This window comes from Aplidium turbinatum, chromosome 16, assembly GCF_918807975.1.
Source record: "Aplidium turbinatum chromosome 16, kaAplTurb1.1, whole genome shotgun sequence".
Taxonomy (NCBI): Eukaryota; Metazoa; Chordata; class Ascidiacea; order Aplousobranchia; family Polyclinidae; genus Aplidium; species Aplidium turbinatum.
Window position 1 is genome coordinate 19,325,166 of NC_137487.1, and position 16,035 is coordinate 19,341,200.

At 40.0% G+C, this 16,035-nt stretch overlaps 1 protein-coding gene and 1 pseudogene across 1 annotated transcript in view; both read left to right on the top strand.

Annotated features, from left to right (window-relative positions):
- LOC145785093 (focal adhesion kinase 1-like) overlaps positions 1-16,035 on the top strand; it is a 94,000-nt gene that overhangs the window by 26,950 nt on the left and 51,015 nt on the right. The window contains exons 14-24 of the mRNA XM_082596791.1: positions 2,535-2,622; positions 3,058-3,148; positions 3,891-4,066; positions 4,562-4,649; positions 5,075-5,217; positions 5,809-6,004; positions 6,466-6,570; positions 6,816-6,896; positions 7,182-7,292; positions 7,782-7,857; positions 11,390-11,411. Of these exons, the coding sequence (XP_082452917.1) occupies positions 2,535-2,622; positions 3,058-3,148; positions 3,891-4,066; positions 4,562-4,649; positions 5,075-5,217; positions 5,809-6,004; positions 6,466-6,570; positions 6,816-6,896; positions 7,182-7,292; positions 7,782-7,857; positions 11,390-11,411 (1,177 nt within the window). The remainder of the gene's footprint in view (positions 1-2,534; positions 2,623-3,057; positions 3,149-3,890; positions 4,067-4,561; positions 4,650-5,074; positions 5,218-5,808; positions 6,005-6,465; positions 6,571-6,815; positions 6,897-7,181; positions 7,293-7,781; positions 7,858-11,389; positions 11,412-16,035) is intronic.
- LOC145785872 (uncharacterized) lies at positions 8,326-9,202 on the top strand (annotated as a pseudogene).

Sequence of the window (16,035 nt, forward strand, 5' to 3'; positions counted from 1 at the left end):
GGACTTTCAATGGAAAGATGGTTTACGTTTCACTACATGCACAGGGAACGAGCTCATTCAGGATTTTATTTGTTGTTGCTGGTTGCTGTTGTACTTTGAATTGGCCATACGGTAGCGAGGTAGCACTTTATTCAATTGGCTTCATAGCATTTCCTGAAGTGTTCGGTCTTTACAATTCGATAAAGTGTGTACAGTACACACCAGCTTGATATTGCAACAGGGCTGATATTTAATATTGAATAGCTAGCCAGTCTGTGCTGGGATCTGAGGAAGCTATCTATGATTTTACGATCTGAGATGTGTTTGCCTGGAAGTATTTGTGCAAAAGCAAAGTCAGGATTGGCCCCTGTGTTCCAACGTTCAGGTAAGAAAATTATCTGGGTCCTGCTGAATGTATACCATAGTGAGAAAGCCGTTTGTACAGAACAAGAGCTCACTAGATGTCACTGATGGAGTCACTGTCACAATGTGTCACATCTAGCAGTCACTGATGGATGCTCTGGCAAAGTAGTGTCATGTAGCGTGGCGTAAAACAACTGAAACATGGTCAGGTAGCACATCTCCACTGCGTCAGGTTATCGGAACCCCATCTGAGAGCCAGTTGGGTCATGACCTCTTTCGACTTCTCTCATCATGGCGTAACCGTTTGTTCACTGGTTTCGGCTGATATGTTGCATCGTGGCTTGGCAGAGAGAGAGTTCTGGCTGAGTGCGGTGAAGGGCAGACGTCAGTCCAAGAATATTGATGAAAAATAAGTTTTATGCCAGTTCCAAGGATTCAGATATCTTGAAGACCGTTAGAAAAGTAATGAAGGTGCATTTCATATTTAGTTGGGACTCGACCAGGGATATCTAAAGAAGGGGATACGAAGGCTTTTAATACGTCTGACAATAGAAGGGCTTCTGTCTATCGTAACTAATCTCTGTTTACCGTAAAATGACAATTGGCACCGATAGTAGTTTAATAAATCTTGTTATGATAACCTGCATTGCGCTATTAGCATCAGGCCTGGATACTCAGTGCATGCTCATGGTTATTTGTTCATTCAAGTACCCGTATACTTGCTTTACATCTAGCCTACTGCAAAGTTTTTTTTGAGAAAAACAGCTTACTGGTAACTTTTCAACTGTCTTTCCAAACAAATATTCTTTAAATATGCCTATATAACATTTAGTAACTGTCTTCTGTAGCTGACTGTACCAGCTATATTACAAAACTTTCAGCAATTTTGAAAAGAACTTCATGTTTCACGCGCTACAAACTACCGCCCTGGTAGTGTCATAAGAATAAGGCAATCGCTGTGAGCCTTCGCATCCCCCTTCTTTAGATATCCCTGGGCTCGACATTGTTTGTTACCGTAGAAATGACGCTCAAATCAATAGATAAGCATGGAAGATATGTGCGGGTGGAGCTATTTCATTACATGACGTTCGAAAAATCGCCGGTCCGACATCCCTCAGAGCATACGTGATATCGGCATGGCACTTAACGGCATGCCTAAGAGTGGACACGAAGATTGGCTTCCTTGCCTTCTCATCCACTTTATCTAAATCTACAATCACCGGGCGTAAGCCTGGATGCGAAACAAAAAATACTTTCAAGTGGTAGTTATACAATTCTGAATGGAATGTTTGACATATGATTGCTATGGTATTCACTATGAACACTGTACTGTCCACAAAATCAAGTGTAAAGTAACATACGCATTTCCACAATTTGATCGTAGAATGTAATGGAATATAACTACTGTGCTATGATACGCTTAGGGTCTACGGTTGTATGTGAAAATTGTATGGTTGAAAACGTTGGTTTGCATTCAGAGAGATTGTCTGCTTTTGCTTTACCATAAAAACAATAGGGCTGTAGTGAACCATGACCTGTCTGCTAACAATTAAGGAACCGCATGCAGTCAGCGGCAGATTTTGCTGAAGTCACCGCATTGAAATAATGTATTTTGAACTTCCGTCAGTTACTAAACTATGAATTCATTGTGAAGAAGTGCTCGATTGCATGGCACAGTATGCTGCGCATGATGGTGAGCTATTACAGAAGCGTATTGTAAGGACGTATATGCGGGACTTGCAATTACAGTATAACGCTATGTAACAGAATGCTTGTAACAGGCTAATAATAGTTTCTGCGCCGATTTTTCTTAAAGCTGTGACTCGTCTAGTTTTAGATCAATTTTATCAGAAATAAAAAAAATCAGTTGCTCTGTTTGACTACCGGTACTGGCCTTGCATGGCGATGTGATATTGTGGGTTGAGATCTGAAAAACTTCAGCTGGAATTGAGACTATGCGTGAGGACAGCCATGCACTTTATACCATTGCCTCTGACACCATGTCATAATAATTCGTGCGATGACATCATAGCAGTGTTATGATGTCACAATAACGGACTTGGTGATGTCATAGTGTGACAACAGATGAATGGCAACAGGTCTGCCACTAAGAAATTTTACCATTCGAATTAAATAATTGATTTCATGTAAGTCATCTTCTGTTCCAATGTCTGTGCATCCCTTGCTTTTAGGCTTTGCGGAAGACACGGAAAACTGGGTTGTGGGATCCGGAGACGACCCATCCAAGATGTCTCAACCTCCTCTTCCTTCAAGAAACAGGTTAGTCCATCAGATGTCAAAAATGTAACATCCGTTTATTGGAAGTGGTTAAATGATTGTAGTTGAACAAGTGAGTGAACTGCTTAGATCAATGGATTGGTTTATCTTGCTTGCTTCAATCTTTAACAGTAAGAAACAATTGTTGAAATAGTCATCAATGAACGTTAAGACGGAATTGAAGCTGATGTGGTTCTCTAATGGAGTTAAAAGTTTGTTTGTTGATAGTTGTTGGCTTATGGTAGTGGCGTACAAGCCGTACATGTGGATGTGATGTGTTTGTGCAAGTTAAACTGTTGGTGTTACTTTGTGTGTGATGGTTATGCCTAAAACTATTAACCAGACACAAAACTTGATTGCACCTCGCCCTGCAATGGCAGTCATACGCATGTGCCACGACGTGAATATATTGAAAGGTTAACACCATTTTGTATTTAGAACTACACCGTTAGAAAAAGCTTCAATAAAAATCCACCAATTCAATGGCAACTTCAGCACAGTGAAGTACTTTGACACAACCGATATCAAGGTAAAGTTACTTATTTTTCCGACAGACAGTATCTCATTGTTTATCAAGTCCCAGTGAATTTTTTAATACATTTGTCGGTTCTAATGATTGACATCTTTCTACCGTTGATCTTCGGTACCCCCCGTTATGTCTTCTTTCCTACTTTCTAACATGTACCCACTTAATAGATTCGCCTCAGCACATCTTGCATAGCTTTGTATTAGGTGCTCCAATTCCACCCAAAATGGGGTTGAACCCGAATTATGCCCCAAAGTTAATCTACAAAATGAATTGATAAACAAGCCTGATTAGTGATTAAGAAGATCTACAGCAAGAAATTAAATAATTTGCGATTGATGATTTTGATGTTAAAGCAAAGATCATTTTTCGGTCTGTAAGCCCGCTTGTAACTTTTGGTCATTTTTTTTGCAAACTTTTCCACTGAACGAAGCTTCGGTTCGACTCACACTGTGCAAAGAAATCATCACTAGGCTAACTTTCTAACGGTTGGACATTTAGAAGGAAGGCAAGGAAGCCAAACTTTGGAACCACGCGTGTGATTAGACTTAGCGCCATGCCTAGACAATCAATCCAGTTTATTTTCCATCGGGCAGACAAAGCGAAAACATAAGCCATGACGAAATTAATAACTAACAACTGCTAGTAAATGAAACAAAAAGAAGACAACGAAATCGATCGTCGTTCTCGCCCACCTACGCAGACAGTAACTTCACACTTCTAAACTGACTATCATGTTTTGCAGAGCATCGTCCACGCTGTGTCCCGCCACATCCATCCAGATGGTCTCTTCTTTGTGGGATCATATGGGATTCGACTCCTCCATGAGGAGAGCGGGGATGTTTATTGGCTTCATCCCAACCTCACAATGCAGGAGGTTAAGGAGCGATACGGGATGGTCCATCCTGTGGAGGAATTCCGGTGAGTGATTCCTCATCCTGGAGATCTCAAATATTCCATCGTGGTTACTTTCATGAGGCTGCCTTTACGTCACTTTCACCAAAATAAATTATTGAAATATGACGATTGGATCCACAGGATCCACACAGATCAATCTGTGTTGAAACGCATACCGATAGCAAAGTGCTTGCTGTATAATCATTTTCCCGGGTTCGAAACCTAGCTAAGTTTTGTATTTAAAACATTAGAACATTGACAAGTGTGCTGACAAAAGAGGTGTCAGAAAGCAAGGCTTGTCACCCTTCTCTCGGAAGAACCACAATAAGACATTTTCATTCCTTAATAGAAGTCGGTCTTTATCTATTGACGCGTTTTTTGTTTCTGGCTCACATAAGATAACGAGAGCAAGGACTTAGTGCCCCCTGGTAGCCCATGAAATTCAAAATGTAATCAATAGAAAACATGCATCTGCTTCTCGTAGCTGGTTCGAATCTCAGCCTGGATTTTCTTTTTCAGGTACGAATTACGAGTACGGTATCTACCCAAAACTATACAGGAGCTTTATGACGAAGATAAAAGTACCTTCTATTATTATTATGAACAGGTGAGAAAGATAAATATGTTTTCATTAAGTGTTACCAAAGTATCCCAGTTTAGCTATTTGGTCGGTTGATCCACTTGTCAGTTGGTCTACAGGTCAGTTTGTTCCTTGATTCTCGTTTATACGATGTACCATCTAGTTAGCATCCTTTGTTCTTCACAATCACATTTTCCATGCTCCTAAAACTGTCGCTTTTGAGTGCCTAGGAAACTGAACAAGCAATTATGGTTAAGCACAAATGTATCAGAGCAGAAACAATTTTATTAAGAATTTCAACAGTCTTGACCGGTAACGATTTGTTAGATGCAATGATCAAAACTAGTTGGATTAGTGTTAGCATATTGCCAAGAGAAGTCGCGACATACTTGGTTTCGTTGATGCAGTGTGAGAGCAGAGCTTCTTTTGACTGCTATTTGCTCTACTTTTAGATTTACTCCGACTACCTCGCTGTGATAGCAGAGAAGATTGAACAAGAGACTGCAATCAAGCTTGGATGCCTGGAAATTCGCAGACACTTCAAAGATATGCCATCCAATGTCTTCGAAAAGAAATCTAATTTTGAATTGCTTGAGTACGTTCATCATTATGTAATTAACTGCACATGTTACGAGTTCTATTGCCAGTCGACTAAAGAAGGAACCAGCCATCTTACTTGAACTACAGTAGTCTTGCAAGTTCATAATGAAGAGATTGATTTAACCTTGCATGCCGAGGACCTACTAGCATGGCAGTTGGCAGAACATACATTTGCCTTGCATAAGGTATCTGCCGGCTTAGTGATGTTTCGAACCGTCTTGAGCTGTTCAGTAAACTATTGCTTCGAGAACATTGGCGCATACAGGACGATTTGTTGTTGAATTTAATGTCCATTAGTAATTTCAAGACTAATTTAGCAATCATTTTCTTGAAACGTCACGCAACCCAGACAAGTTGTAACCAAGGTTAACTGGTTCCTGTCAAATAAACTTAGCTAACTTTTACCATATGCTCTGCTTGTCTTCGGTTCATATCCAAATATTTCGTTAGTGATGCAACAGTTTGGTTTAAAAACATTACATTGAAACACAACTCTATAAAATCAAGTAACCCCAGGTTTTAATAAAAACGTTAGTGATGATGATAAATGACGTTAGCATAACGTTGAATCCCGTTTTTCACCCAGGCGAGATGTTGGTTTACGGAAGTTCCTCCCCCAAACAGTGATTGACGCCGTGAAGACGAAAGATCTCCGGAAGGCGATCTCCCGTGAATTCAAGACGATCGCCACACTCACTGGAGAGCAGTGCGCTTTCAGATTCTTTGATATTTTAAGGAAATCAACGAGATTTGAGCAGGAGATGTTCCGTTGCTCGTTGGGGGTGAGTTGCAGGTTGTTTAACACTTTCTCAGGATCTTGACACTTTATTGACATGATGTTAAATGAACAGCCAATCCTCAATGGAACAGCAGCATGCGGTTGATCTTTGCTTCTGGGGCATGTTTGTTGCTTTAAATATTCCGTTTAACTAAAGTGTATGTCTTGATTTTTGGATTGAGACCGTTTGTTGATTGAGTAGCTCTGGGAAACCTAAGAGCCTAATTGGATTGTTATAACTTATATCCTTGTATAAATCTTATAACGGTAACGGTATTGAAATTTTATGACCGATGAATAATATTGTGAGTAAGGTTTTGAACAGTTGGAAAAAACTGTCCTAGGTTGGGTTTAAACCTGAGACTCTGGCGTGCCAGTAGGGTGCTGTACATTGAAAGTTGTTATTTTACACAAATTGCTCCTTTGCATTGAAGATTATTGCACTAAGGAATGCTTTGCTTCCAGACGGGATGGAGCGTGGCAGTAGAGCTAGTGGTGGGGCCGCAGGATGGGATAAGCTACTGGACGGATAAAGGAGCTACCCCAACTGTGCTCGCTGAGTTTACTCAGGTAAGTGTTGCTGGCCTGTTCATTCGACAGTGATAGATTGACATATTGATTAACATGACAGTGATTGACTGATATGATAGTGGTTGATTGGTATGACAGTGATGGATTAGTATGATTGTGAATAACTGACGTGGTGGTGATTGACATGACGAGGATTGACTTGACTTTCAACAGAAACAATGCTCAACTGATGTGCTATTTATTTGAACGTCTTTAAACTTAAACGCCGTTTCTTGCTGCTTCAGGTTCTGTCAATAAAGACGGATTCTTCCACCGATCCAACCAAGAAAGGCATCGTGCTACTCAAGATTCAAGGGACAATGGAGGTACGTTGATTAGCTTGAACTCAAGTAATTTAAAGACTTGGGTGAACCTGTATGGCATAATGTTGATAAACGGAGCATGGTTTGAAGGGGTGAATGGTCTGATGTGGCTTTTGAGATTAATACTTTATGGAACACCCTCATTACCTGCTTGTTTACATGAAGTGTTGCTGGAGGTTGTCTGACTTGTATCTGACACTCACCACCATTCTGGGTTGTGTGTGCTTGGTGGTTGACTCCGTGAAGCGGTTGGCTTGATTGAAACATCGTTCAATATTTTCCTCCCAGCCTCTCATCATCACAACTACGTCATTGTTCGTGGCTGAGAACATCGCCGACTTGATAGACGGTTACTGTAGGATGGCGAATAATACCGACCAGAGCTTCATCATCACAGCGGTAAGTTTGCCTTATGCCAGTTTTGCAAGGAAACGATAGATGATGGTTGCTACCACAGCGATTTATCCCAAATACGTTTTATCAACACGACACTGGTTGTTCACTCGGTAACAAGAGAATAAAGAGAACCCTCTGTGTGTGCGCTTGAGCTTATCCATTCAGAGGCGCTTGTGGATGGTGTAATACACAGACGACGACACTTCAACACCTCGGAAACTTCACTCTGTCAATCTCGGTGACCAGGTTTGCATCAGTGGTTCAAAGCCTCTACAAATACTCGTATATGAAAGTGCTAAAGTAAAGCTCTCACAGAAGCTTTGTCAATCTGAGGACAATACCCTCTGTCAGTCAATCCAACCAATTTGTCATTAATGCTTCAGAGTTTCGATTATTTTTGTCACAATGCTGGTCACGTGGGAACAACTCCGATTGTTCTTCGACAGCATTGTTGGTGCCAAACAAAGTGTTGATTGTTTGTCTCTTATCTAGCTGAACAAGCGCGAGCTCCCCCCTACTCCAGCCACTGATGAAATGACAGGCGCCGTTGAAGCAAGTCCGGTTCGAAGCCAACCCAAGACATGCAGGGCCATCAATTCTGGTGAGTAGCTTTGGCAAATAACAAAGTGCAGCTTTCCTGAGTTTAAAGTTTCTGAAATCCCAACTTGCGTCAATCTCCATTTTACATTGCTTTAGCGTTTGGTAACATAGAAACAATGCAAACATGGAACTTCTATGGTAAAAACGTTGTGAACTTGCAACAAGCCAACCTTTGGTTTCGAGTCAGCGACAAAAATACTTTGATAACGCTGGAAATCCTTGTTTGGTCAAGTTTTTACCTGAACAAAAATGAGTTGACATGAGTCACTTTCGATTGTGCATTTTTGTGTAGAAGGTGTTGAGTAAAGAAAGTAGATGTTCATCAAGGCTCTGTACTTAGTCCGTTACTTTTTATCATAGTTACGGGAACATCTTCAATCTGGGATGGTAAAAGAATAGACCCTCAGCCCCAGAGGCTTACACGACGACGACGATGATGATAGTTAGTAATGCTTTAACAGATGAACTTGATTAGACAATGAATGAATTTTGGTAGGCTGACGATTTAGTGCTTAGGGGTGACAATTAGAAAGAAGTGGAAGAAAAGTATGTCAGATGAAAAAATGAAATAGAAAACAAAGGTTTAAAAGTGAATGTGAACAAAACGAAAGCAATGTGAACAAGAATAAAATGTACTAATGAGATATTGGCAGTCAATGTTATGGATCCATGCGCAATATGTGGTTAGAGGGTAATGACCAATTCTATTCAGTGTATTAAATGCAAGTATTAGGTGCACAACAGATGTTCATGCATTCATGGAAGATTGATGAGTGGGATGCGTTTTGAGTGTGGAAGATGTGAAGGTATTGCAGCTGATGAAACGTACGAGAAGCATGTGCCTTGGGGTGCGATAAAAAGTTGTTACGGAGTTTCGCTATCTTGGAGATGTGTTAGAAATAGGCAATTGCACCAGCAGAGCAGTGACTGCAAGGATACGAGCGGGTTGGAAAAAGTAGAATTGTCAGGCACACTTTGTGGCAGAATGCTGTCTTGTAGATTGAAAGGAAGGTTGTACAAGGCGTGTGTATGAAGTGTGATACTGATGTAGTATAGTAACGCCTGTGAATGTAAACGACAGAAATGAGGATGGTTCATATGATGTGTGGCAAGAAACTTCTTGACAAAATAAAAAATGATGTCTTGAGAGAGTGGGTGGATGTTGAGGATATTGAATAATACTTGCGTGGTAATCGTCTGAGATGGGTTGGAGATCTTGAACGAATCAATAAGAGCAATTTGACTAAGCGAGTTTAGGACAAAGCGAGGTAATGACAAGAAAAATAAAAAAGGAAGACTAAAGAAAACGTGGAATGGCACAGTAAAAGATGACATGACAAAAAGAAACCTGAAAGTCAGAGATGCTAACATTAGAGAGAGATGGAGGAGCCGCTGTAGAACGGCTTGTTCCCAATCTGCCATTGTAATTAATTCCATCCAGAATGAGTTTGGTGATGTCTAACTTTCTGTTGCACCAGCGTCAAAACAAAGATAAACTGGCGATGCTATGGCAAAAGAACAACTGCAACCTACTATAGAAGGGTGTCAGCACCACTAGCAGCGATAGATTGAGCATGAAACGTGACCGAAATTGTACCAGCGATCGGAGTGCAGCTTGTAAATGATTTCAGTTTTTTTTTTTTTTTATCTTATCCCAAGAACTTTAAATGGTTGTTTAGTTACGTTGGGTGATTCAAATTTTTTAATTGGCAACCCGTTTTTTTATCAAGTGTGACGTCACGTTGAACCAAACGCTTCGTATTTATAACGTTAATACAACATACAGTAACGTTGAAGTTATAAAAATTATTTATATACAAGTCATTAGTTCACGTAAAGTAGTAAAAAGTGAGTAATAAATTTATTGCTACAAAATAGCATCACAAAATAACAAAAAAAAATTGAAAAACAAACAAAGGGAAGTTGCAAAATTGTGCGAATAACAACTACATAGCAAGAAGCTACGAACTGATTGTTCAAAACAGTCAACACTAATTTTGAACTGTTGTAGTGTGGTTGCAATTCTCCATCTCCATGTTTTCTAAAACGCCTTGACATGCAGCTCACTTGTTAAAAGAGATTTTATTTCGGTAGTTCTAGTTGTTTTTGGTCATAGTTAATTTCAAGTTGTGTGATATATTTTGTATGACAGCACATTTGCACACATGTTTTTTTTAAATCACCCTTTCTGCGTGTAGTGATCCTTAGATGAACACGGTATATTACATAAGATAGTTGTCACAAAGTGTAGACTTATAGTCGAAAACCTTTGATTTCTGGTTCGTATTCGAAAGGTTGTTGGAGTTCGTGTGAACCAGGGACGAAGCTGAGAACGAAATCTGGCTCCTCACTTGGTTCCAGCTCCAAATCAGTGTCCGCACTGACTTGTTGTTTTATAGTTTTGTCTTGAATATTTGTTTCCGGAATCTTAGCGGGAAGTTTGTTTGAAATGGAGACATTGGTCTCGTGCTTGTTGTTTTTGTCATTTTCTTCCAGGATTTGTGATGAAGTGTCTTCTTGTTTCTTTTCCTTATCTTCATCCTTCACAGCTACATTGGACTTTGTTTCTTGACTCTCTTTGTTCTTTTTCTGCCTTTTCACTTTCCTGCAAACTGCCACGATTGCTATGGCAACGATGACGACAACGATTCCCGCCACTGTCGCGATAATGATAATTGTCGTGTTGTCATTGGCAACCATCACTTTCAGGCGTCGTTCTCCCACAGCGGTACCTGCGCATGCGCAAACAATATGGTTACTTTCCGCGTTGACGTAAGTGTGAGAAGTTTTTTATGTTTCAGTTAGTAAAAGTTGTTTATATTTGTTGACCTTTTAAGGTTAAGGCCGTGGAATACCACAAGCAGACTTAGGCATTTATGGACGTACGGTATTGGTTTCCACTGTTCTACATTTTACTGTAATTTCGTTGCCTGAAAACCAAAGTGGGCTATGTCCTTTTTGTGCAATTACTTTTATTTTTCATCTCTTTTTAGTACTTCTAAACTTAGTTGATTCTAATAAGCTAGATCCCAGTGTAGTTTAGCGCTGGGTCATAGCTTTGAAATTAACGCATCTCTTAACTCCATCTTACACACCCAGCTTGAAAGTTGAACCTAGTTTTCAGTATAGCACAATTTAGTTTTCGCTTTCCAAACAGTTTTCTTATACTACAAACTGTAGGAAAATATATGTTGTGCTTACAAACATCTATCGCATCGGCACATGATATAATGTGTCACATCACGCTAGATGCCCTGAGAAATTGCTGATTTTTTGTTTCTACTTAACATTTTCTACCTTCACTATTTGTGGCTCTGCACCTCCAAGTTCCTTGGTTCTCTTTCTTCACATCTGAGATAGTCAGGGTTGTGTTGTCCTCATTTAACCTTAAGTTACCTCCTTCTGTAAAGTTTGATTGGTCGATCGGTTTCGCTTGACTGGGTCCCAACCACGTAATCGTTGGTTGAGGAACGCCAGTGACGTCACACGTGAGCGTACAGGTCTCTCCTTCAAAGATCTGAAATAGAAATATCGTGATCAGAATTTAGGCATTCCCACCCAGTCTATGCTATCTGCTTTTGTTAATTTCTCTTCGATTGTGAATCATCTAATCATGTCGTTGTATAAGAAACCGTAAGTTTTGCATGGCACACAAGAGTTGAGTAATCATAAGATGGTTGAACTAACGATCAAATGTTACGGGTTCGGTACTCGCCAACCACTCACATTGAGTGTGCTTATACAGTGTTTCTTTCATTCAAACGCGCCTTGCGGCTTATGTTTTTTTGAAGGAATTGTGGAATTTTTAACAAATGTTTTACCGAAGTAACAAGCTAAGTTGTATCAATAGTTACGAAGAAAGTTTGTTTGTATAAAAATCTTTATTCCACCATGACTAACCTCCACAACTTGTTTGGGCCGGCGCACTACAGGTTTCCTTGCCGCGGCGACCACTATCGTTGTCTTCTTGCTTTTTCTGCCCGATGAGCTCACATATTGGGCTACGCATGTGTACGTTCCGTTGTCACCAGATTCAAGGTTGGATATTTCCAGTGTGCCATTTATGTGAGCCTGAAAGTGGGTGGTTTGTGTTAGATATGCATGCGCATATCGCATGTGGTGGCAGTTTTGACATTGTTTCGTGTCATGCGCCAAAACTTTAACGTAAAAGTAGTGAAAGCGCTGGTTCGACACCACTCAAGAGCATGCGGCTCTGTATTTGGCAGGACATTTAATGGCATCCCTGAAGGTGGATTGATCGCCATTCTTTCCCACTCTTCTTGATCATCGAATATTTGTCTGAGAATGACGACGGCTTGTAATGTTACTTCGCCTTGTATTGATCTTCGGCATATTTCACTCTTGGAAGCAATTTTGCCGATTTTTCAACAATTTTCCGACCTACTTTCCAACTAAAATAACGTTGATTCGACGTTCTTCTTCATGATCTGAAGGCAATGAGGTTGAATCCATCCCAAGTAACATGACCTTGCTACATGGTACAGGAAGTTTGAAGCTATAGAGACGATGAAGACATAGAGCAGACGCTAAATACCTGGAATCATATTCTCACCTCGATCCTTCCTGTGGAATATGGCAGTACCCGCCCCGCCCCTGGCGTCAGCCAATAGGGCATCAAGTTTCTTGCGACGTCACAATGCAAGATTGCTTTGTCGTTAGCGATGTAAACGTTCGACTTTCTGTCCACGTGATCAACCTGCAATAATAAAAGCGACTCTTGTTACTGTTATTCCAAGTTAAACAGTTTACTTGACTTATGAGGTGAAGCTTTGTGTGTTAGATTCTAGAGATCTGGAGTAAAAATCTCAAATATGATGATATGTGCACTTCAATCATTGTCTGCACCAACCAGCAAATCTCTCCTATTTTCACTGATTCAACGTCTGCAAATAACAAAAGAACGGTTTTCTGGCTGGGTAATTAACAGATTCTGTCTGTCATTGGTGCCTACAATGTGGACGGTCTGTTGGTTTTCTGTTTTATACATTCACATGAGTTTGTGTCCTTCCGCTTTTTCGAGGCTGTGGAGTGTCCAGAATCGGATACTTTTATTCTGACTCCAGTGCTCCTAGACTTTTTATCTTCAATAGGAGTGTGCTGATTTATGGATAAAAAGTTTTGTTTATTGATGTATTGGCAAAGAGCTTTGTTGTATTGATTGAACGTTTGTTGAGGTTGAATCAACGTAAAAACTAAGTTTTTGTTATGCACGTCACCTTGATTATCTTCACTGGATCGCATTGCGTCGCTTTTGAATATTGGTTCACGCACGCTCCTGGCGGCGGTGGAATTACGATAACTCTTCCCCGTGATGTCCCAGTGAGCCACCTAGGAAAAATCTTAGTTTTATTTTTTTTCGTCTCTTCACACTATTTTGGATTTTTAGATATATTTTGTTAGTAAAAGCATTAATTTAACAGAAGGAAAGAAGCATCACGTATCTTCATCTGCTAAGTCACACTGCAATGTTTTGATTTTTATTGGTCACCTGGGTCACCATAGCAACATTAAGGTGTGTAGCATTCAAACGTCAACAACATACTTGATCAGCTGCTTTGTGTTGCAATCGCAATCCATCGGATTCTTCCACAAGTTGAGCATTTTCAACTTCTTCATATTGATGAAGCTGCTCCAATGAATTCTTGGTATCTCATTGTCATCGATATTAAGTTTCTCAATCGTCCCCAGGTAGGGAAGATCGCCTGGAAGCAACAAAGACTGAGTTTGCATCGTTGGTACGCGCATGTTTATCAAAGTGCATTTTGGTTGTACTGTAGATGTTACAGATAATATCTTTTAGCCCAAAGGTAGACTTTTATCGTCGTATGTATGTAGATTTTTTTCAATGGTAACTCGACAGATTTACTGTCACTGATAAAAGACTTGTTGATGTTATATCTACATCTGACAATGTTTCACTAATATCTGTGGGAAATCAACCGATTGAAACCAATATATTTGATGACAAATGAATGTATCAAATGATTTTATCAACCTAACTGTGCACACTTTAATGCGATTGCCCCATCATTGGCAGAACAATGAATGTTCAGCCCAGCTGTCAACATTACAAAGCTCCACACTTAACTCAAATTCGTGCAATTCTTACAATAAACTCCGATGTTTTGGTTATAATGTCACCATGTGAGTATCTTTTGGGTGTTGCATAGCGTGCTATTTTAATCATAAAGTCTCACATTAACATGATGCTGATGTGGTGTGTTGGTCTAACTTTTGCTGATTGACAGTTTTTGTTTGGTGATTATTACCTGGATATTTGCTCAGCTTGTTTTCGTTGAGAAACAAGTTCTTCAAATTCTTGAGATTGAGGAACATCCCGTCCGGTATGTAGGTCAGTAGGTTGTACTCAAGATGCAAACTAGGTAACAATGTAAAACAAAAGTCATTGTCTCAAGAAAATTTCATTGGTTATAAAATTGCACTAAGTCTTGGCTTGTTTCCACTAAAAATCTTATTTTTGAGGTTTAATCGATGTTGATGATTGAAACCATCCAGACTTGCACTTCTCTCAAACATCATTGTGCTTGTAAGGCGGCAATTGTATATTTTCCTTCAGTACTTGTACTGTTGTTGACCTCTCCCCTGATAAATAATAAATAAATAAAACATATTTCAAATCTTACGTCTTCAAGTTGTCCAGTCCCACGAATGCGTTCCTATCAAGCTCCTGGATGACGTTTTTCTCCAAGGTGAGGAGCTCCAGGTCTTTGAGCTCCCGAAAGTCTCCACGGTAGATTTTGGCAATCTTGTTCCTGCATCATTGAATGTCTTTCTGAATTGTTATGCCACAAATTCAAACTTCAACACGCTTGATTTTTTTATATTATATAAAACAAGGAATAATTTTTAGGACAGGTTGCGCGAAACTTGCAAATCCCCACCTGTTTTTCTGAACACTTTATTCTATAGTTTATTTCCAAGAGCAAATTTGCATGATGAAACCTTCTCCATGTATAGGCTCAGTCGGTGGAGTACATTACCGTTATGTCAAGTTTCCTTACTTTTATGTTCATTATTCTGTTTCCAACATTACTACTTGTGTCATATCTACTTGCTTCAAAACCGAAAACTTACCCGTGCAAGTACAGTTTTTCGACGCCGCTAGTGGGCAATCTCACGGGCACAATGGTGTGGTTCATGTCGTAGCATCTAGTGGTGGCCCCACAATCGCTACATGGGCAGTATTTGGCCGCCTGGGCTAGTGGCAAGAGGAACCACTGGCGCGTCCTGGCAGGGTCACTGATTAACGTTTCGTAGACTTCTTTCAAAATCACAATGGAAAAGAAGAATTTACAGTTCAACATTTCATGCTAGGAAGTTCTAACCACAGGTTTAGCAAGGTGATCAAAGCATGTCAGTCCTTTCAAAGCATTAAAAACTTTATTACACCCACTCGGTGATTTGAATCAACGGTTTTTGAAAATCTGATTTCTCCTGTCCAACTTAGCCATGGTGGGGTGAGATAAGGATCATTGCTTTGGCAAATTGTCCTTGCATTAAAATCTCTTTTTTTTTTTGCTCAATTTTGCTTTATGATTTTCACACGCGTAATGTCACTTCACACAGAACTCCATTACCGTTGTGGTTTGATAAAAGTACTGGCCGAGCTGTGTCCTTTAACTAATAAAATCCGCTTGTTATTGCAACTTCATAATTGCTAGAGCGAATCATTACGTCTTTGTACACTAACTCCTGCTATTTAAGTTGATTTAGCCTTAAAGCTGATATGATGACACACAAACGTATAGATGCCATGCAATGGGCCACCGGAAGTTCAGTCAAATGGTAACCGTTGACATGAGTGTCGTAGCTTAGTGCAGTGCTGCTTCTATGTCAGACGGTGGTCAGCTGCAGCAGGCATCGATGGCCTAATGAATGATGATGGTTGTAATTTTGCTGTTAGGTTATCGTCTTGTGGTAGGCTACTGGAGATCAACTTGTTGCTGTATTGTGCGGACTACCTTTGAATGTTTAAGCTTTGCGTTTAAGCGTTATGTGTATTATCACCAGAGCTATGTCTTCTTGTCTGGAATGATGTTAACATGTTGAGGTTGTATTCGCTTTGTGGACTACTGATATACAGTGTACCGTAATAGTCATGGCC